The sequence below is a fragment of the Pistacia vera genome, unplaced genomic scaffold (genome assembly GCF_008641045.1).
Source record: "Pistacia vera cultivar Batoury unplaced genomic scaffold, PisVer_v2 Contig468, whole genome shotgun sequence".
Classification (NCBI taxonomy): Eukaryota; Viridiplantae; Streptophyta; class Magnoliopsida; order Sapindales; family Anacardiaceae; genus Pistacia; species Pistacia vera.
Genome location: NW_022196299.1, coordinates 318,274 through 340,557, shown reverse-complemented (window position 1 = coordinate 340,557; position 22,284 = coordinate 318,274). Strand labels below are relative to the sequence as shown.

The window sequence follows — 22,284 nt, the reverse complement described above, 5'->3', positions numbered from 1 at the left end:
GCCCATGAATTAACACAAAGGTCATAAGGCAAATGGGGTCCTGAATCTCTCATCAAGCTTAAGTATGTAATTGGATTTGCATGGAAGCTACCTTTATGAATCACTAATTTCTTCATCTCTTAAAAAGATTAAAGAGCTAGTAGATCACCATTGTAATGGAGTTTATTTGGATAAATGAGGAGGATAAAGTGTTTTCTTCTATCTCTTCAATCTTCATGGCTTTAGAATTAAGTTTGGAATAAAAAAAAGTTAAAGAAAGAAGGAAGGGAAAAAGAAGAGGCCTTCCAAATTCCCCTTGGTGGGGTTTGCTTGGAGCACTTTCACTATGCACTAGGAGATGTGAGAGAGAATAAAATTACAAAAGAAAGAGAGACAGAAAGGGAGAAAAATCATCAACAAAATAATGAAATACAAGAAACAATATTACTTATCACCCCGGCAAACCCATCTCCAATAATTCATAGAAATTAAATTTGATAGATAATATGAATTAATAATAATAAGTTCATCAACTTAATTAAATCATACATTAGTATAATCAAACTTATAATAATAGTAGGCTTAGCCAAAAATGTAATCAATTTATCAATGATTTTAGCCTGTGGGGTATTAATATTAAAAAGGTTTTGAGAAACCCTAGAGATATATATCTCTTTGCCTTTGCCATTCCTCATCAATGTCTTTTTAAGCTTCTCATTCTTCTATAAGTCATGATCCTTTAGTAAGCAAAGCAATCCCTCCTTTTAATAATATCATTCCATTCAAATCAATGCCCTTTTAGGGTTTGGGTGTTTTATAACAGGAACAAAGGAACAGACAGAAAGTGCAACGTCATACTTCGAAAGAATTACTATTAAATCAAATAAAAATTAATAATTAATAAAAGTATGAAGAATATTTTTAATTTGCTGAATCAAGTTGGGTTTGATTCTTCCTAGTCTTTGCTTGTGGGCTAGCTGCCTTCTTCTCTCTCTCTCTCTCCCCACTTTCCAGAATCCTTAGCCTTTTCTTTCAACAGTAAATTTATTTTATTTTAAGTATTTTTTCTTTTTAATTTTTTCTATTTTGCCACCCCCTTTATTCATAGTCTGCCACTATAATCATCACTTCTTGTACCCTAGTATCTATTTACAATACTCAGCTCTCTTCCTGAAACCTCCCTTCTCTCATTAATTTTACTGTTTGTCTCTGTCTCCGTCTCTTTACATTTATATATAATCTTTTTGTACACATAATAGATATAAATCAAGAAGAGGTTATTGAGTGGGTGGTGGAGATAGACATAGAGGTTTAAAGAAAAGAAAAAAAAAAAAAAAAAACCATCTTTCTGTTTCTTTCTTTATTCCTTAGTTTTGATTGCATGGAATAGGTTTTTAATATAGGTTGAAAGAGATTATCTGAATTGTGTTGTAGACTTGCTCAGATAATCAATCCATGGCTAGATAGTAAGATAGCGACTTGAAGAATAATCCATCATCATCATCTCTTCACGAGATCTTATTTTCTCACTTTTGCCTTGCCTCCTTATCAATGATCCCCTTCTGTTTCTGTATGTCACTGCCACCTGCTGTTCTTCTTCAAAAAAGCTAGCTAGCTCCGTTTAGTTTAGTTTAGTTTAGTTTTGTTGCGTTGTGTTGTGTTGTTAATCTTTTGTTCTTTTTCCATCAAATTGTTCGTTCAAGTTCAATATATATATCAAACAAAACAAAAAGATCATATTTTGTGAAGTGGGTTTTCTTGTTTTATTTTGTTGGAGTTTTCGTCTTTCCCAGAAACTAGTACTCATGTTTGCTGCAGCCATGTCGAATTCAACTTCTTTATCTGAAGAAGCTAGTGTTTCTTCCGGTACTAGAATTCAGGACTTCGGTGCTGGCGGCTTAAATCCATCGGTTTCCCCTCAGCAGCCACAGAAGATCAAGAAGAAGAGAAGCCTTCCCGGAAACCCAGGTCAGATATGATATAATTTCTTCTCTCTTCAAATTTTGTCTTAATCAAATTTTCTTTTTATAATTTCTACTCTCTTTTTTCATGTTGCAGACCCGGATGCTGAAGTGATTGCATTATCTCCGAAAACTCTATTGGCTACCAACAGATTTGTGTGTGAGATCTGTAACAAAGGGTTTCAAAGAGACCAAAACCTCCAACTTCACAGGAGAGGTCACAATCTTCCATGGAAGCTAAAGCAAAGAAGCAGCAAAGAAATCAAAAAGAGAGCCTATGTTTGTCCAGAGCCTTCTTGTGTTCATCACCATCCTTCGCGAGCTCTAGGTGACCTTACAGGAATCAAGAAACACTATTGCAGGAAACATGGAGAGAAGAAATGGAAGTGTGAGAAATGCTCCAAGATCTATGCTGTTCAATCGGATTGGAAGGCTCATTCTAAAACCTGTGGGACAAGAGAATATAGATGTGACTGTGGAACCCTTTTCTCCAGGTAATATTATTTTTCTTTATTTCCTTTTTTCTCTTTTTATTCAAATTCATGAAACCTTCTTTTCTAATCTTTCCATCTTTCCATTTGTCTCTCAAAGTCCCTATCCTCTTTTCATTAGTTTTGATGTTTCGTACTTTGGACTTCTCTAATGGGAAGAATAATTCATAGAAATCAATTAAATCTTGGTCTTTTTTGTTTTGTTTTGTGATTCCTCTTTTCACAAGAGAGGAAATTAAACGCTGCATGGAATATTATATCTGGAGGTTAAATATATTGCAGTGACTGCATGATATGCATGGAAGTGGACACCAATATTAATACAAGTGTCTGTTACTGGTGACATTTTAAGAGAAACTGAAACCAATATCTCTGAATCTGAAACCTGCAGCCATGTTTATGCTTGAAAAAGAACAGTCAAACGTAATCTTTTGTTTTATGTTGTGCTTATATATACATATTGTCTTTGATGATATATATATATATATATATATCAGTAGCAAAAGCTTTGATCTTTTATTTTCTGGAGAGGATCCTGATTAGTTTGTGAAAAACCACCATTTTTACCTTAAGTTTTAATTTGATTATTTAAATAATATTAAGTATTGTTTAATTTTCATGCAAAAGAATTAATAGCTTTAATTTTCTCGGTGTTTTCCCTCTTTTGGTACTTTGTAATGGAGTGACTGCAGTCTCAAAACAATGATGAATATAATGGAGTGACAGCAGTCTCCAAGAAAAAAGTTGAAGAATAAACTTAAATTACCTTTGGAATTTCATGGTAGAGAAAACCCGTGATAAATTTTTATTTATTTGTTTGTTTTTTCATGAAGCAGCATGCCATTATTATTAAGTTGCAGAGAAGACTGAAACTCTGAACTTTCATCATGAGGAAAAGTTGAATAAATCTGCAAAAATATCTGATGTGCTGATTTGTTCTTACTCCTTTTATCTCCATGAGTAGATAGATAGTCATAGAAGGTCCATGGGGGGTTTCAATTACAAATCTTTGTTTACATGCATGAAAGCTCTACTTTCAAAAGACTTTTGTGTCTCGAAATTTACTATTGTCTTGAAATTTTGAGCCCCCTACATATCCATATGCCCATTTTTGCATGGATAAATATAATTAATCATCATTCATATGTCATAAATTTGACCCATCAAAGATGGTTTTTTTTCTCTGCTTTGTGTTTTGTAAGCTTTATGACAATTGTAGGTCCTATTTGATATCCGCATGCATGGCCTGCCTGAATTAGTCAATCTCTCTTTCTTTTTTCTTTTCACCATTGAAGATGTACATAATTAACAATTATTTATATCATCAATTAATTAAACAATATTTCTAAATTTTGTTATTGTTATAATTCAATTGAATTCAATTCTCCAGTATTGCTAGTTTTTGACATTCAATTTGTGAAATCAACAACAGGAAAGATAGCTTCATAACCCACAGGGCATTTTGTGATGCATTAGCTGAAGAAAGTGCAAGAATCTCTGCAAGCCAACTAGCCAATCAAAATCATTCTTCTTCTCTCTTCCCTTTCACCACTCACATTGCCCCAACTCCATGGGATCATCCATCTCATCAAAACCCTAACCCTAATAACAGTAATCCTCAAACTCAAAACCCAGTTCATCATATCAAGACTGAATCTCACCATTTCCATATCCCATCTCTCTCTTCCTCCTCACAATACTTTCAAGAAGTACAAACTCAAAATCACAAGGCCTTGATTGATTCACAATCTCCCTTCCAAAATCTGCATGTGAACACGCAGCCAACTGCCACGTCAGCCCACCACCACCACCACCAACTGTCAGCCACTGCACTCCTCCAGAAGGCGGCAACCGTGGGTGCAACTCCTCCTGGACAGCAACAACCTCAGTCAATAGGACACATGACGGAACTCAACATTGGTGATTTGGCTCAGATTGATCATCATTCAGTGACTCACAACAACATCTCACCCGAAACCTACATGGGAGGGTTCACGTCAGGCAACCTCTCCACGTGGCAGAAGACCGACCGCCTGACCCGGGATTTTCTTGGACTCACTGGCGACGGCAATGGCAACGAAAACGTTAACGTGAGGGATGTTTTAACGTACAACACAGGCTTAGAGTACCACCACCACCACCACCCAAATCTATCACTGTTGAAACCTCAAAGTTTCGGATTCCATGAGCCTCACGCCTCCGAAACGTGGGGCGACTGTTGAAGAAGTAGAAGATGAAAGGCAAAAGCTATAGCTCTAAACAAAGAGAAAAAGAATCGAAAGGGAAAGGTTAAAACAGTACTTTTAAGCATTATCTTTAATTTATATATATATATATATATATATCTTCTTCAGTGACAGAAGAAAAGAACTAGTACGAGACTGTCACCTCCTTCATCTCCTGTATGTTTCAATATTACGACATTTTTTAGTTTTCTGGGTTTCAAACTTGGAAACGCTTCGTTGTTTTCCATAGGGGTTTCTTTTGTTTAAATTTTTGTCTCTTATATTTTATCAGTGACTTATATTTCTCATCAAAGCTTAATTTCCCATGAAAATTATAATATTTAATATCCATTTTGGAGAGGACATAGAGCACTGGCCATGGCAGTGACAGTGGCATTCTTGTAGTTTTGTGAAGGAGAAGAAGAGATCACATGCAAAATATATTTCACGGGTTTACTTTTGTAGTAATACTATGTGTCCCATCTTTATCACGACAGCTATATAAAACTTACTATATAACTTTTATATTATATTTATGTACCCCAGAATCGTTGATGAGAAATTTTACTATAGATTTGGAAATGATGAATCTTGGGTTAAAATTATATAATAATTTTTCTTTTTCTTTTTATATATAATAATATATGCTCTGATGATCATAGTTATTATCGCAAATTGACCAGTAAATTATTATCTTCCTTTCTTTCTTATTTTGTGTTGGAATTGATTTCTATTCTCTAGATAGAATATACCAAACGGGAGGAAAGGACAAATGGTCCATAGATCTATGCTTGCCATTATTATGAACAAAAGGGTATTTCTTCTTGGGACAACTGTAAAAATTTATATTGAGATGTTCTCAGTTTTCCTGCTATGATCCTCTATCATATCTTTTATTATAATTAGTAGTGGTTAAATGAAATTAATTAAGTTGACAATATTTTAATAAAGCTATAGGGTTTGAAAAAGGGTATCACATGAATGCGTGATGTGATTAGTTTGCACCAACAATATTTGTACTTTCATCAATTCAAGCATTATCATGATAAGTTATTTTGAAATTAACTTTGATCCCAGCTGGATGATTATGAAGACAAAGACTTATTAAGAGCCAATGGTGAGAAAAAAAAAAAAGCACCCCATTAATTAAATATACAGTAGAACATCTCTGTACCGATACTCTATATAGGAATAACTTCTATGCAGTTATAAAAACTTCCGGTCCCAACTTGGACCAGTTATAAATAAGAATAAATTTCATATTATAATAAATTATAATCTTTTAAGGTCCCATCTTAAGGAATTTGTCTTTACATAGTAATAATTATATGCATGTTACAGAAAATATATGTTATGTTACATTAAAGGTTTAAGATGAAATAAAATATTTATTTGAAGTTGTTTGGGACAATGATTTATGCTTAAGAGTTGTTACTATATCTTACAGATACATAATAAACCATCAGCATGAACATCTTCTTGTTAAAGCCAAAATACTTCTTACTCTCAAGCATGTTTAGAGTTTCTTGGTATGAAATTTTTGGTATTTCTATACTATCATCTTTAAGATTATCTCCTTAATCTTTTTGTCTAATTTCAGTAATGATTTTTTTTTTTTCAGTTAAAACATACACGACTAGTTGGTCATTTAGATTATTGAGGAAGACATTAATATCAATTTGATAAGTATAGTGAAGTTGTCGAATCTGATCACTTAATTTTACAGTAACCTTTTTATATCAATTTCTGTGTTATCCAAATATTATTAAAACAATGAATTGAAATCTTAATACTACTAAAATATGAATTATAAAATAAGAAATCAAAACAATAAGAGATTTTATTCTTATTGCTATATTTGGGAGCTTCTTTTTCTATAGTAATAAGTATAAAATCTCTCCCAACCAAATATAAAGTAAACATTTCTTCAATGATTGATCATATATACTCCTAATGAAGTGGAAAGGATCTCAATTAGAAGTTTAGAACAAAAATTAACGTATTACAATTCTCTAAAAGCTTATTTTAAAAGCCTAGTTGTTAAGTTCAAATTGGTATTTTATATATATATATTTGTTCAACACGTATGCATGCAGTGTTCGTACATGAACATGATCCATGGCTGAATGGTATTTGGAAATTTCGTGCGCCCCGTTATTGAGTTATAGACAAGTTTCAAGGGATATATATCCATTGTATTTGTGTCCAAAGAAAGAGAAAGAAATTCGACGAGCCATACATGTGAAGATATGTATAAATTTTCTTCTCTCACATGAAGACCCTACACTACATGCACTATTATCATCCTTTAAGATTTACCCTAATACATATACATTCGTTCAATCACGTGTATGATTGAATTATGTAGATGATGAAAAGCATCAGAAGATTGAGAAAAACAAAGCATGTTAGGATAGATGGAGGAGATAAGCTTGTGGGTGAGTGAGGTAAGGGTGTCGGTGGAGAGTTGGGATTCACAAGCTAGTGAGCCCTTGCGTTTCTAAGTAACCAAATACTACTGGTAGTAAGTTGATAGATAGTGATAGCCCTTTAATTTCATTTTAGTTTTTTTTATTATGGAGGTGAATTAATTATCCATGAAATCAAAAATATTTCCAGATTCTAAGAGGCTACGTTAAATGGGTAACTTTAGTACTGTAGTTAAAGAGATGAAGAGAGATAATTAAGATAAAAATTAAACATGACTTTCAACTATTGTATATATATTATGGTCAACTTTTTACATTCGAATCAAATAAGGCATCTCGCCATCACTCTTTGACAAGTTTAAAGTGAAGACATAATTTATCTTTTCAAATTAACCTAATCTCTCGATTAATAGTCAATACTGTATATAGCTTTATATAAAGAAAATGGGAGCCCTAAGTCTAAGCAATACCAATAACATAATATAATATAATATAATGTTAGACTGTTAGTTTCCTTTTGCCGTCAATTGATAGTATGCAGACCTGACAAAATTGGAAGCAAAAAGAAAATTTAGATTGAAATTGCTTTGTCAGCTTGAATCAGAAAGAAGAAGTCTTCTTCCCAGCAACTACCATTGATGTGGAAATGGAACTTTTTTGTCATTTAATTAGGAGAGAATTTGGCACTCAGCCTATTAAATTTTGTGAAATGAAACTCGAAAGTCATAAACTCGTTCACACTAGCTGTAATCGAGTGCGACTTAATAAAACTTGTAAGAAGAAAATATGGGAATTTTTTTGAAAATTGAATTGAGTATAGACATAATCAAATTCCAAGAAATTCTTTTGAAGCAACTTTCTTTAATGAATGTGTACTAAGAGAAAAGAGTTAGATAATTTCGAGAAAAACGTAGACTTTCCTAAAGAGGTGTGTAAGCGTGACTGCGTGAGATAAAAAGGGAGTAACTAAGTTGATCATGGCGTATGTGTATTTGTGCTGGGTGTGGTGGTGGTCCGGAACTTAGTGGTAAACCAAAACCCAAAAGGAAAAGAAGGAAAAAAAAAAAAAAATCAAAGTAGGAAAAATGAATGTCAACGGTTATGAAAAAGATGCTAAATTACAATAGTTATAACTTTATCAATTTCTGTGCACGTCCCCATGTCACACAGTTCCCTTTAGTTGGTAGCAGCTTAGCCTCAACCTGCAATAATAATAACATCAAATAATTCGATTTGGGTAATGGTTTCCTCATTACTTTGTCTCCATGACCCACCATTTCTTCCATATTGGACCCTTCATCAAGAGCTCTAACACAAAGTTGAGACGGGTTTTGTGATAAAGAGAATGGGGGATTATCTTTATTGTGAAATCTAATTGGTATATTCAGGAAGAGTAAAGAGGGAGCCTAGGGATTAATGAAAGGAGGAGGTATAAGAATATGAATATCCAAGCTTTTAGAAAGTAGATGTAAGTTGCAAATGCATGGTTTAATGTACAATACATGCCAATTGCCTAGTAAAAAAGACACCCTCTTTTTATCTTACTCTCTGCCTCACGCTCACAACCAGACAAACAAAAAGCTTCTCTTCTATTTCCTTTCCTTTCCTTTCCTTTTCTTTTCTTTTCTTTTCTTTCTCAACAATCAACATATGCTCATACTTACTTCTTGCTCATGTCATCTTTCATCAGGGAATCTCATCCCAATAAACCTTCCTTTTCCCTCTTTCTTTTCTTCCTTCCAATCCCTTAATTATTACCCAACCTTCTTTTCTCTCTGCTTTTTTTCTTTCTCCCTTCTGTTCTATTCCCCATACAACACTTTTTTCTACAACAATCTTCAGTATCATCACTGAAATTTAAATAAACAAAAAACATATATAAATAATAATTCTATTTCTTCATTGCACTAAATTGGATCTCTATGATCTTGCTTTCCTTAAGCCACCTAATCTAAAACTCTTAATATTCAACATTTGAGCTCTGGTTAACTGTCTTGGTGATGAAAATTTAGGAACATTGCTTTTGTTCTGGCTACATCATATATTGTTTTCTAAAGAGCTATTGACACAAACAAATTAGAATTTATTACTCTTGATATAACACATGGCATATCAAACAAAGGGATAAAAAGCACATAGTTTCAAAATTTGAACCAAACAGAAGCTACAAACAATTCAATTGAATTACATTTCAAGTCAAACAATATGGACCTGATATCATGTAGAAAGCTGAGGTATGCAGCGTGATCAAAAGCCATATTGATTCCTTCTTTACAAAATTGTGGATGACTCACATGTAAAAGTACCGATTGAAACAGAAAGCTTCTGCTATGACAATGGCATCAATTTACTATTTCGAGATCATCCGTGGGACCAATTTCTTTAAATAAGTTTGCCACTGAAAACTAATCCAGTCCATGAGCTTTGACAAATCAAAATTTTACTCCCAAGTATTTATCCAAGACATTGTGGAATGCCTGCAACAAGAAATAGTAATTATGAAAATTATATTTTAGAAACCACAGTATGATGGATCACAAGCTATTCAATTGTTTGGGTAATTTTCATTTCAGCTGGTTTATGAGCATTAGAACATGCTCGAATTTATTTATGGATCACCATAGCAGATCTCTTTAATCCACATGCAAATTCTCCATGGGTGCTCAGCTGCTTGCTCATACAAGATATGCAACAGAAGCCAAAGCAAATAAACCAAAATGCACATGCCCACTACAAAGAGATGACGACAATGACCAAAATGACAATTTTTGACCAAATGATGATAACGAGTAACAACAATGACAATAATGACAATTATGACCCAATGATGATGACGACAATGACATAATGACAATCATGACTAATGATGATAATGACAATGACAATAACAACTATTATGACCTAAAGATGAATAATGAGAATTATGACATAATGATGATAACAGAAAAATGAAAATGACAAAAGAGAACAAAGGCCATTAGAGAAAAGTTGAAATGATTGCCACTTGGGGAAGCTCAATGTTTTAAAAGTTGAAATTAGGTCAGAAAACATAATGAGCAAGTTCCAAATAAACCAAAAAATCATGGTATAATGTGATAAAATTAAAAGGCAAAACAATCTAACAGAATTTAATATATTAAGAACGTAGGGCTTACTTGACAGAATGCTAGTCACATGGATCTAGCTATTACCACCGCAAATTTCTATATCAACACAAATCTAATATGACCTTTTATGTTGAGATGTCATGATGAATGATATGATATCATCATGATATACTAGATGTAATGTTCCTACATGACATTTGCCATGTTAGAGGTTTGAGTATTGGTGTAGAGAATTTAATGAGAGAATAATTATCCCCATATTCCACAAGGCTAACTTTGCAATTTTAAGTCTGGTATATATGCCTATAAAGGCTTAGACAACAATATTTTTCCCATAGATGACCTTGATAGGTGTTAAAATGTATCTATGCCTCTTGATCTGACGGGTTAATGATCATATATGGTTCCAATTAAGTAGAAAACACTTAATGATCAAATGATGGTATCTCAAATCATCTGCATTATTATTATATGAAATCAAGGATTTGCAAAGATATTGATCTAGCATCAAGTTACATATTTTTTGCGTGGCTGAAGTATCATTACAGAAGAATGGGAGGTTATTTTTAATAGAAATACCAATCTCTCATTCTTCTTTACAAACCCCAAGAGTCCTGCCATCACAAACTAATGTGATGGACCGAGATACTAGATTTTTCCTATAAGGGCATATTCTTGACAATGAATGAATGGACACGCAGCCCCCACACCCTGGTCTATCCCCCCCCCCCCCCCCCCCCCCCCAACACAAAAAAAAAAAAAAAGAAAAAAATGATGATCCTTCAACCATCTCCCCAGGAAAAAAAAAAAAAAGCGATAGAGAGGAAAGAAAAGAAGAAAAGAAAATATATCATACACTGAGTTCCAAAGACATAGGTCAAATTTCAACAAGAACACAACATTACCTGAAGCGCAAATGACTCTTTACCATTAAGGATTGCATCCATTGCAGCAAATTGGTCATCAAATGCACCATAAAAGATCTCATAGAACTTGTTCCTGCAAGCATAAGAAATAAATAAAATAATGGAGCAAAAACTAGGGTGCAATATTTCTAAATGAATTTGAGAAAAATTCAACATAAAATTAAAAATACCTATCTTCTTCAGAGGTCTGTTGATCCATCTCATCAAATTTCCGTGTAAGGACTTCTGCCCCCACTGGTGAAAGCATGTGCAATATTAGAGCCTCCAAAGTTCTGGGGAAGTTTTGCTGAAAGGAATAACATGATATGAAATGATGGGAACTTTTTATAAAACTGTCGAAGTAAAAGGACAATCAATCATCAATAATTAAAATTTTGTGCATTCAACAAGCAATAAATTGAAATTCCTTCAACTGACTCAACCACAAACTTTTAGATATAACCACCCACTTTCCGCTTCAACCAACATAATCTTTGTTTAATCACATTATTTTTCAAAGATATTGATCTAGCAACTAGTTACATGAGGTGCCACAACGATTCAACAAGGATTTTTCCAGTTTTATATCTATGCATGCAATAAGAAACAAATTATTCAAGACCACACCTCTACTTCATAGTGTGAACAGAAACTTCAACAACTGGCTGTTATGTGTATGCTAAATAGGAAGTAGAAACTCACCGCCATAGCAAGAGAGACTTCTTGAAAAGCATGGACTTCAAGCGTCCACAGAATTTTAGCAACTGGATCATCCTTCAAGCAAAATAATTTTGTTGTCATAATCTCCCCATACTTGTCTTTCACATTGAAGTCGGAATTAGAAGTTGATGTGGAGACCACGGGTTGACCTAAGTTGGAAACGTTAACATGGTCATGGACTAAAGAAACAAGTTTATGAAGAGCCTGGAGAGAACAAGGTTGCAAATCATGCAACAAACTCCTATGTTGTGGTTCCGTTCCTTGAAGATCTTGTCTTTCGTGTGACTGGTCCAAACCATGGTTGGTCTGATCTGTTAAAATTTTATCAGTTCAGTCACCATAATTTCCCACAGGCATTATCCTAATTTGCAAATTTCCTATTTTTACTTCAACCAAAACATATGAAAATGCAATAGATGGCTGAGTAATATATATGATAGCTTTGACCATGCTCATCGAGAACTGACCTGGTTCCTCGTTATTAAGGAGCTCACAAGTATGCCTCTTCAGTCTCTTTGTACCAGCAGAAGCCTTGTCCAGTATTTGGTTCTGGTGTAATTTCAAATATAGATATGGCTCACAATGCTAAAAAACATTTCTGATTGAAAAGAAAAGGAACCAACGAAAAAGGCAGAGAATCAAGAAATTAGACTGCCCAGTGAAACAGAATAAAGAAGCACAAAAGTAATGTTAAATTATTTTTTCAATAAATATACTTAACACGCTGACACTTTCATTATAAGTTTGAATTTAATTAAGGGTTAAAGTAAATAAAAAAAATTCCAGATATAATTTTGTAGAGACCTGAAATGCCAAATTTTTCAGAGATAAATTATCATCAGCTACATCAAAATTTCTGTAAAAATTGGATAAAATGTTCAGATGTTTACTATAATAACTCAAAAAATACCCAAGCTTTCATAAAAAACTTCGACAAATAATTTCTGGGAGAACTCTTTCTCACCAAACGAGCTGTTAATAAGTAAAATAAACCCAAAGTCATTTTCCCAATGAATTCAAAAAGTATAATTTTGATGGAAATCATTGGCAGGGCTCATAAATAATGTAGAAAATGTTGTTGAAATGAAGTAGAAAGAAGGTAGTCCCAACCAGATTTATCAACTTTATGTGGAACTTGAACCAAAAAACAAAAGAAAATCCATTTAAGTGATACACATACCACTTCCCTGTCCGCCAATCTTCAATACACAATATTGATTTGATGAGCACAGGAAACATGATGATGAAACAAAACTCAAGTTAGTTTACATATATTTGGTAATGCTTGATGAAAATATTCTAACATTGTGGAGAAAAACATGAAAAAGGAGACAAGGACTTGAAAAAAATTTAAAAGATTGTCGCAGGAACCTTCTTATTATTCTACGCAAATAATATGCATCCATGTGTTCTGACAAGCAAGACATTATGTTGGACTGCCACCAAAAATTAACTGCAATGGTAATATCATCACTATCTATTTGGTGGAACCTGAACAATTAGAACAATAATCAACCAGATGATTGTTAGCATAGGACAAAATTATAGAAACAAAGTAATAAATATTCCTATAATTAACAAAATTACTTAAACAATACAAGAAGAACTATCATATCCTAAGAAGGTTTCTACCAATGAAAACAGGTGAGCATACAAACAAAGTATGGGCTCCTAATAAGGCGATTTTGTAATAATCATGAGTGTATAACCTTACCAGCCTTCAGGAATGAAAAGTGCATCACCTGCATGAAGAATAACCTTCTGAGAGTACTCCCTGAAGCACTCTGCTCTGGGATACATCGAAAAATCGGGACTTTCTAGAGTAATAGAGCTGCCAAAGAACATAAGCAAATTAAGAAAATTAGATATAGCAAGAATAAAAATCTGAAAACCATCCAATTAGCAAAGCAAGAGTTGGAAGTAAAATATTTTCATAGTCTTATGGAAAATAAGAATAAAAAAGGGAACAAGAGTTAATTTCCTAATATACATACATAAATTAAGAATACCTGTGATTTGAGGCCTCCCCATATATAGGCATTGGGTATAGCATGGGACAAGCAGAAGGGGGCCATAAAGCAACTGTCAAGCAAAAAAGTTCGTAAAAAGATTCATATCCTGGATCTAGTATAACTAATATGACAATTCATTATGAAAGTCAACCAAATACCATTGTTCAGAAATACAACCCATAAACTTAAGGTATTAGGTGAAGGACCCAACAAAAGTATACATAGACATAGCATAAACTAATTTAGCAACATTATACACACTAATAACAATAACGTACAACAATTAATAAATAAACCAATTAGAGAAAAATTAGGTATACAAGATGAAAACATCAGATAGCCAGAAGGTTCAACCGACTTTACCTTGTTTGCAGCCAGCAACTATACATAGCAGATTATGGTGTGGATCATAGTGAGTACTTGATTTAGCTTGAGCATTGTTCATCCACAGATTGATAGAAGCTATTATTTTTGTCTCCAAAAATGCAGGCTGTGCAGATTGAGCAAAAGAAGGACATAAAAAAATAAAGGTGAACTGCAGAGAATGAACAGAATCCTAAGCGATGAACTATAACTAGAGAAATGGAGCTCTGGAGACATATCTACAAACCTTTTGAATGTCTTCCTTCAGAGATTCCAGTTGCACCCTCTCTTCATTCTCGTTATTCATGATTGGTACCTGAATCATTATATATTTCATCCAAAATATGCAACAGAATTACCCCTCATACAAACAAATACACTGTAATCCTAACACAACTATGCCCTCAACAGCATTAAACTAGTGAAGACATTTTATTTGTAGAGGATCAAAAGAAGAAATTGTAAATCCATCACCAGAAAGTCTTTAATTACCTGTGCTAAATAAATTTGTTGCGAAGCAACATCCCCAGGAAGTAAACAAGGTTCCTCTTTCTCGGACCCCACTTGCAGATGTCTTTCTGGTTCAACACAACTGTCCATTTTCTGCTTATGTTCCTTACAGTAACCAATAAAAGTAGAAAATGGCAATGGAACCTACAACACAAACGGAAAACAAAAATGTAGAGGTCCAGTCTCTAACGCCATACAAAAGAAGAAGCAACACAAAGCTCCACATATACATCAAAAGATGAAAAAGTTTGATGGCCTCACCCTCTCATGTCTTCTAATATCACCATAAAAAACAGGTGCAGTTCTGGATAGCATAACCTCCACAACAGAAGACCCTACCCGTTCCTAATAGTAATTTAAAAATCATGAACATAAGAGCTTGGAAAATTAAACAAAGTAATCTAGGTTTCACATTCGACCTAAAACAACAATTAACAAGTTAATAACACTATCATTCACACAAATTCTTGGAAGCAAGAAAAAGTGATTAACCTGCAAATAGTCGAGGCCGCCTTCAGAAGGATTCCACTTGGAGAAAGCTTTCCAGTCCTTAATGCTTCCTTTAAACACCTTTAATAACGAAGAATTAGAAATGAAAAGTAAGATTAGTAATTAATTAATTAGTTAATGGAGGAGAAGAGAGGATGATTGATGAGATTACAGCGGGAATGTTTTTAGACTCAATCTGAGACGCGAATTCTGAGGCGGAAGGAATTTGATCGAAGTCGAAGATTCGAATTTCACAAGACTCTTCCATTTCTTTCATGTGATGTGTAAGATGATTGAGCAAAGAAACAATTCGAGTAAGAGCTACTGAAATTTTGAGAGCGAGTGGCTTAAACTGAGTGAGGTGGAACACAAATTCTCAATCAATTTTCACGCGCCAAGGGTTCCGAGTTCCAATTTAGGACCTTATTGTGCTTGTTAAGGCCCCTAAGATTGTTCGGTTGGATGGGTTTGTCTCCATTTTTTAGCCCAATTCAATTAGCGTCCTTGAATTAACAAAAATTATGGGTTTATCAAGTGTCACCCCTTTGGTTTGGCACGTAAACCTTCAAATGGTGTTTATGTCAGGTAAATGCAACGGTTCAAAGGACAGAAAATAAACCACTCTTTTTTTTTTCTTTTTTTTTTTGGTGTCCGGGGGGTGTCCGGGCACCTCAATTAATCTCCCAAGGTCTGAAGTTAACGGCTAGAAAAGCTTTAAGTGGAAAGCCCTTATTAGTAGTTATGAAAATTCAAACTTAGAACATCTTAAGTAATACATCCAAGAATCTCAAACGAATCGTCAAGCCTAAAGGTAGTTTAAAATAAACCACTCACCTGCCAACAAGGAGGGAACAAATCAACAAACCGTAAGACGAAATTACCGAACTTCTAGCCTTCGTTATTTCTCATCTTGCAGACTCTGTCCCACTCTCATCCTGCACTTCTCTCTTCATATAAATTAAAGATTAAAAAAGAATCAACAAACAACTTGAAACTCAAAATCAAAATCGAGTATGAACATGAGACTTCGATCGGCAGAAATCTGTTTAATACTAGCATTTATTCTCAGCTTCATCCGCCATGTATGCACTGTTTCTATAAACGTAAACGAAGTAGAATGTGTATACGAAGAAATCCTGCACGAGGGCGATGCCGTTTCTGGGAGTTTCGTCGTCCTCGATCATGAAATATTCTGGACCTCGGATCATCCCGGAATTGAAATGACTGTAATTACGTTCTCAATAATTCCATTTTCTGTCTTTCTTTTATTATTCAATTCTCTCAAAATCATTATTATGTACGCACGTAGGTGACATCTCCGGCGGGTCAGGTTGTGTATTCTCTGAAGGGAACTTCAGGGGACAAATTTAAATTCAAGGCCACGTACAGTGGGATGTACCAGTTCTGTTTTCGTAATCCGATTTCAACACCAGAAGTTGTTTCTTTCCACATTCATGTCGGGCATATCCCGAATGAGCACGATCTGGCTAAAGACGGTGAGTTCAAAATCTTGGTTATTGTCTTCTTTTAATCTGTTGAGAACTTATCTGTACTTGTTGCAGAACATTTGGACCCCATCTATATTAAGATTGCAGAGCTGAGAGAGGCATTGGAGTCTGTCACTGCAGATCAAAAATATTTGAAAGCACGCAATGCTCGACATCGATACAGTGAGTCTCTAACTAAATCTATACCTCTTCTCTTTGAAATTTTAATTAGGTAACCAGTTAATTACTTGCACATGAGATTTGGTGTATGCTGCCGCCCCACATCCAATGTATTACTGAGTTGATGCCAGTAATTTATTAAAAATGTATTTACATTTTGATGTTGGATTATTGTGAATATTAGATTACTGAAAAGTTAGATTAACTTAAAGATTACTAGAAGTCTTTAGAAAAATATGTTTGACTAGTTGATGGGTATGTTATATCAATATGTTTGGTTAAGAATAATAAATTGGTGAGTATGTTATTTAAATTACTAAATGGTTCTCTAATTAAATATTATTATTATATTATTTTGTTATTTATATTATTATTTGGATTATTATAACCCCCTACATTTAAAAAATAGCAAAAACAACCTCATAATAAAAGTTTAGAAAATCATCAATGCACCTCCACCAACCCAGCCACTGTCGGCCGCCAGCAACCACCACCAGTGGCGGGCAGCCCGCAACCTAACGGCGCACAAAAGGTAGGAAATGGCCTCCGTGCACCGTATGGCCATTTCCGGCTAGAGATCTAGTCGGGAATGGCCAGATCGATGGCCGTTAACGGCCAAATCGACGGATCTAGGCGGAAATGGTCATATCGGCGCACAATGGCCAGTTTCGGCCTTCCGTGCGCTGTTCTGACAACGACGGTTGTTGCCGGCGGCAACAGGTGGGTGGGGGTGGTGGCTTGGGTGGATTGTAATTTGTTTTGAATTCAAAGGTAATTTTGTCTAAAAAGTCAACTAATTTAGGTGAAATATGGTAATCTTACAATACCTAAAAAAATGGAGGTAATTATATTACTTCTAATATTACCAACAGTAACTACTATTAGTATTTGAAGATTACCGAAAACTCACGACTTCTTGAGTAATATACCCAAGAGTCTTTATTGAACTGCTCGTCCGCCCAAAAGTAATTAATGCTATTACTTTTGACTGATATAAGGGGGCATATGGTTGGAGGTTATGTGCGATTACTAGGATTATGCCATCTTATATTACTTGACAACCAAACATGGTAATCAGGTAATATAAGATGACATAATCCTAGTAATCGCACATAACCCCCAACCAAACGCCCCCTTATATCAATCAAAAGTAATAGCATTAATTACTTTTGGGCGGACGAGCAGTTCAATAAAGACTCTTGGGTATATTACTCAAGAAGTCATGAGTTTTAATCTCTCATCAATTGCTAATAGGGGTAGCAAGTAGCAACTGAAGCTTTTACCTAACTGGTAGTTCAAAGGTCCTAAAGATTAATTGAGGTATGCGTAAACTAGCTCGAATGCTCACGATCATAAAAAAAAGGTAACCTCGCTAATTCCTCTGAATTGAGGAATAAAATTTTCGTGCCAAAATCTCAATTGCTAATAAGGATAGCAACTAGAGCTTTTACTTAACAAGTAGTTCCAAGAACACAAGGATTAGTTGAGGTATTTGTAAGCTAACCTAGATACTCCCGACCATTAAAAAGAAAAAAAGATAACCTCGTTTGTTCCTCTTAATTGAGGAATAATTATTTTATTTTTTATTTTTTTGTATATGGGGGTGTCCGGACCAACTTGTACGAGCATTAATTGTTTTCTGAGACATTGAAGTTAACGGTTAATTAAACCTGCAACAACTACCTAATAAGGAATTGAGGAATAAAATTTTTGTGCCAAAATCTCACAAGTGAAGTTTTGATATATTAAACTCGTAGAAACATCAATCGAAAGCAAGAGCATTAATTTCTCAAAATTTAGGAATAATATTTTTCGCGCCAAACCTCGTGAGTGAAAATTAATAAACCCTTATGTAAAAGCTCAACAATTTTATTATTATTGGCAGCCAATTTAAGCATCCGGAAACGCGTTATTTTCTACACAATCTGGGAGTATTTCTTATTGGCTGGTGCAAGTACGCTTCAAGTGATGTACATTCGTCGTTTGTTCAGCAACTCAGCTAATGGAAGAGTTTGAATATTTGATCTACTTTAAGTTAGGGTAATGAAAATGTTACTAATTTTGATAATATTTTAATTCAGGGATTTTTTTTTTCTTTGTTAAATTAATAATCTTGTAGTAATTTTATTCTATCTTTTCCCCTAACATTTTAAAATTTTATCAAAAACTATGATTTTATCTTAATCAATATTTTATATCTAAATATGTATATAGTATTTTTCTAGTTATGACCATCTTGATATGATTATATCAAGATCATACATATTCATTGTTAGATCTTTATATATAAAATATTATTTCAGTCTAATAGATGGATCATGAATGCAACAGTAAAAATGTATGGTCTTGATATATAAAGATCTAAACAATGATTCATAAACCCATCGGATTGAAATAGTATTTTATATATAAAGATCTAATCATAAATATATATAGTGTTTGATATTTCATAACGAGAGAATTACCTTTGGATAGTTGTTACACCAAACCTCAAGCGACAACAAAGTAATTAACCACCTTTAAAATGAGTAAGAAATAACAAAGTTTGTAGAAGATGGTGCAATATTCCAACAACTACCAGAAAGGACACAAAGAAAATGACATTATTAATTTATTATGATAGGATAATAACAATTTCATCTTTGAGATTTAATTGATAAAATTTAAGGTGGGTCTGACCTTTTACCCAATAATGTCTTATTGAATGAGAGAATTAGCCCATTTTATAAACCAGTAGGTTTGAGTGTATTTAGTCGGTGTGGGACTCCAACACTCCCCCTTACGGTCAAGCTCATATGTTGGTTCATGTTTGTTGATGGAGATAGCTGTTAGCTTAAACTCCTCACCCGCTGGTCAAGCACTCAGCTCAACTGAACATGTGTTTTGATACCATGATTAAATTTGAGATGGGTCTGACTCCTTACCCAATAAAGTCTTATTGAATGAGAGGATTAGCCCCTCTTATTAACCAATAGGCTTGAGCGTGTCTAGTCAGTGTGAGACTCCAACATAAATCACACTTTAGTCTTGCAAGACTGTTCAGTAATTATTTGATCCCTGTTAATTACATTTTGGTCCTTGAAAATAACAAACTCATGGACTAAAATGTTGCTTAAACCAAACTTTAAAGACCAAAAATTATTATGCCCGTTATGATTGATTTGTAGTTGTTTCTATTAATTTGGCATAGAAATGAATGTCTGTTGTGACAAAATGATGCTTTTTCTTTCTAATTATTAATTGTTATATGTAATTCAATAATGTCTTTGGATTTTAATTTATTTTTATTTATGGCTACCCATTAAAGTTGTCCCCTCGTTAAATGCTTGTTTAGTTGGTGGACTATATTAATAAACAAAAATCAACTCTCTCTATTTTTAGTAATTAGAATTTTTTTTTTTTTTTTTAATTTAGAATTTTGTTTTAGAAAAATTATAATGGAACAAACCTATGTATAAATAGTGCGTACATGTCACATGTATTAATATGATCTATACTTATTGGATAAATGTATATATATTTATTTTACAGTAAATTTTTCTCTCTTCGATGTTTCATTCTCTCGTATTTAATATCGTGTTGTAGATTAAGTAGAACAAGGTTAAGGCTTAAGAGTATTCAAGTGATTGTAAATTGATTTCCAATAAAAATGTTTAAAACAATTCAAAAGCAATTTCTTAAAAGGAAAATTATATTGAAGAACTCTGAATCCATTTGGGTGTAGTGATGGCAATGGGTCGGGCCGAGACCGGATACCCCTTGGCCTAGGTCCAAGCCTGACCTCATGACAAAGGCCCAAGCCCAGTCCGGACCCGTCACAAGTATAACAAGTAAAACCCAAGCTTAGCTCAACGGACTTTTTGTAACCTCAAGCCTGGTTCAAGCCCACCCATTTTCATAATGTGAATTTTTAAATTTTAATTTTTTTTTATATTTTTAACTCTATAAATAATTTTTAAATATTAATTTTTTTTTTTAATACTCACCAAATATATAAATAACTTTCCACAAAGTACATCCATCAATCCATGTAGGGTTTTGGAAAAAATAAGTATATATGTGTAGGATAATCTTGTAATTAAATATATAATATAAGGGTAATTTAGCATAATTAATACTAAAATTGTCGGGCCAAGCTGGGTCGAGTCTGAAGATATGCACAGGCCTGGCCCGTACCTGAGGTCGGACCTTAAAATCAAGTCCAAACCCAAGCCCAAGCCCGCGAACATCGGCTGTAGCCTGACCTTTTCGGGACGGGACGGGCCGGATACCCGAAAATATCGGGCCCATTGCCATCTCTATTTGGGTGTTAAAAACTTTCGCACTCTTGATCTATAGGGGGTGCTCTACAGTAAATCAACTTATAATATGTGATATCTACTTTGTAAAGTTTTTAGTAACATGTATGTATGTATATTTTGTTTGTTCGAAGAATTGTATTTTCAATTCATTGATTTCTACTACGGAGTTACATGCATTATATAGGGAGAATACAATCAACTAAATCTCTTAATTATGTCTCTTATAGATTATACAATATACTGACATAATTATTAGGGAGAGTACAATCCATTAAATCTCATAATTATGTTAGTTATAGATTATACAATATAATGACATAATTATTAGGGAGAGTACAATCCATTGAATTTCTTAATTATGTCAGTTATAGATTATACAATATACTAACCTAATTTGAAGATTACACAGTATCAATAATATCGTGACAAAAATAAGAGATTACAAAATATTCAATAAATCTCAACATATTTATCCAATTAAGCAATAAACATTAAAAATATATTTATATGAATTTATAATGTATTTCATCTTCTTGGTTTAGTTATATTAAAAAAAAAAAAAAATTAATAGTAATAAATAATGCTCTAATTTTTTTCCCATTTCTTATACAAAATTCAGCATATACTCTCGTTTCTCTTAGTTCCACGTACTCTTCCTTTATTTTAAAATAATTTTTATTCATTTATTTTCCATTATATATTATCCTCTTATATGAACAACATTCGGGGGTGGAGCCAGAAAATTTATTCCGAGGGGCCAAAATGTAATATTTAATGAATAGAGGGGCCATACAGTAGTTAGAAGTTATATTTATACTTTGTAGGGTCAAAAGTGGTAGTTCTAAGGTTCCGAGAGATTAATTAAGGTATGTGTAAATTAGTTTGAATACCCTCGAACATAAAAAAAAAAAAATCAGGAGTCTCTCATAACATTAATAAGTTTTTTCGTATGTATCTTTAAAATTTTCAAACTTTCCTGAAAATAATTTTATGATTTTTCCCCTACATATAAGCCCTTTGTTAATCAACAATTGGTACATAAAAATAAGTCAATTAGGGCTCAATACTTTCAAACTTAAAAAGTACAAATTTGGGTGCTAGAATAAGAAAATCACAACAATTGGA

At 33.5% G+C, this 22,284-nt stretch overlaps 3 protein-coding genes across 4 annotated transcripts; 2 read left to right on the top strand and 1 right to left on the bottom strand.

Moving 5' to 3' along the window:
* The first annotated feature begins 959 nt into the window (after window positions 1–959).
* LOC116145852 (protein indeterminate-domain 12-like) lies at window positions 960–4,797 on the top strand. The gene is made up of 3 exons (XM_031431287.1): window positions 960–1,947; window positions 2,038–2,434; window positions 3,864–4,797. The coding sequence occupies exons 1-3, from the start codon at window positions 1,785–1,787 to the stop codon at window positions 4,651–4,653; spliced, it is 1,350 nt and encodes a 449-aa protein (XP_031287147.1). The 5' UTR covers window positions 960–1,784; the 3' UTR covers window positions 4,654–4,797.
* Window positions 4,798–9,024: 4,227 nt separating this feature from the next.
* LOC116145821 (tRNA wybutosine-synthesizing protein 5) lies at window positions 9,025–15,585 on the bottom strand. Of its 2 annotated transcripts, XM_031431254.1 has the most exons (15): window positions 15,364–15,585; window positions 15,195–15,272; window positions 14,964–15,047; window positions 14,685–14,846; window positions 14,440–14,508; window positions 14,193–14,319; window positions 13,827–13,899; window positions 13,532–13,648; window positions 13,189–13,308; window positions 12,998–13,016; window positions 12,285–12,366; window positions 11,800–12,128; window positions 11,289–11,404; window positions 11,098–11,191; window positions 9,026–9,562 (listed from the first exon to the last, which is right to left on the bottom strand). In XM_031431254.1, the coding sequence occupies exons 1-15, from the start codon at window positions 15,466–15,468 to the stop codon at window positions 9,518–9,520; spliced, it is 1,620 nt and encodes a 539-aa protein (XP_031287114.1). In that variant the 5' UTR covers window positions 15,469–15,585; the 3' UTR covers window positions 9,026–9,517. The 2 variants fall into 2 exon arrangements, with proteins under 2 accessions (XP_031287115.1, XP_031287114.1); XM_031431255.1 differs by lacking the exon at window positions 14,964–15,047 and having other exon boundaries at window positions 9,025–9,562.
* Window positions 15,586–16,210: 625 nt separating this feature from the next.
* LOC116145833 (transmembrane emp24 domain-containing protein p24beta3-like) lies at window positions 16,211–18,874 on the top strand. The gene is made up of 4 exons (XM_031431264.1): window positions 16,211–16,417; window positions 16,501–16,687; window positions 16,754–16,861; window positions 18,744–18,874. The coding sequence occupies exons 1-4, from the start codon at window positions 16,211–16,213 to the stop codon at window positions 18,872–18,874; spliced, it is 633 nt and encodes a 210-aa protein (XP_031287124.1).
* The last annotated feature ends 3,410 nt before the right edge of the window (window positions 18,875–22,284 follow it).

Coding starts and splice junctions, on each gene's coding strand:
- LOC116145852 (XM_031431287.1), top strand. CDS start 1,785: ATGTTTGCTGCAGCCATGTCGAATTCAACTTCTTTATCTGAAGAAGCT. Junction 1,948..2,037: donor AAGCCTTCCCGGAAACCCAG/GTCAGATATGAT, acceptor TTCATGTTGCAG/ACCCGGATGCTGAAGTGATT. Junction 2,435..3,863: donor TGTGGAACCCTTTTCTCCAG/GTAATATTATTT, acceptor AATCAACAACAG/GAAAGATAGCTTCATAACCC.
- LOC116145821 (XM_031431254.1), bottom strand. CDS start 15,468: ATGAAAGAAATGGAAGAGTCTTGTGAAATTCGAATCTTCGACTTCGAT. Junction 14,320..14,439: donor TGAAGGAAGACATTCAAAAG/GTTTGTAGATAT, acceptor CAATCTGCACAG/CCTGCATTTTTGGAGACAAA. Junction 11,405..11,799: donor AAGTCTCTCTTGCTATGGCG/GTGAGTTTCTAC, acceptor TATTCCTTTCAG/CAAAACTTCCCCAGAACTTT.
- LOC116145833 (XM_031431264.1), top strand. CDS start 16,211: ATGAGACTTCGATCGGCAGAAATCTGTTTAATACTAGCATTTATTCTC. Junction 16,418..16,500: donor ATCCCGGAATTGAAATGACT/GTAATTACGTTC, acceptor GTACGCACGTAG/GTGACATCTCCGGCGGGTCA. Junction 16,688..16,753: donor GCACGATCTGGCTAAAGACG/GTGAGTTCAAAA, acceptor TACTTGTTGCAG/AACATTTGGACCCCATCTAT.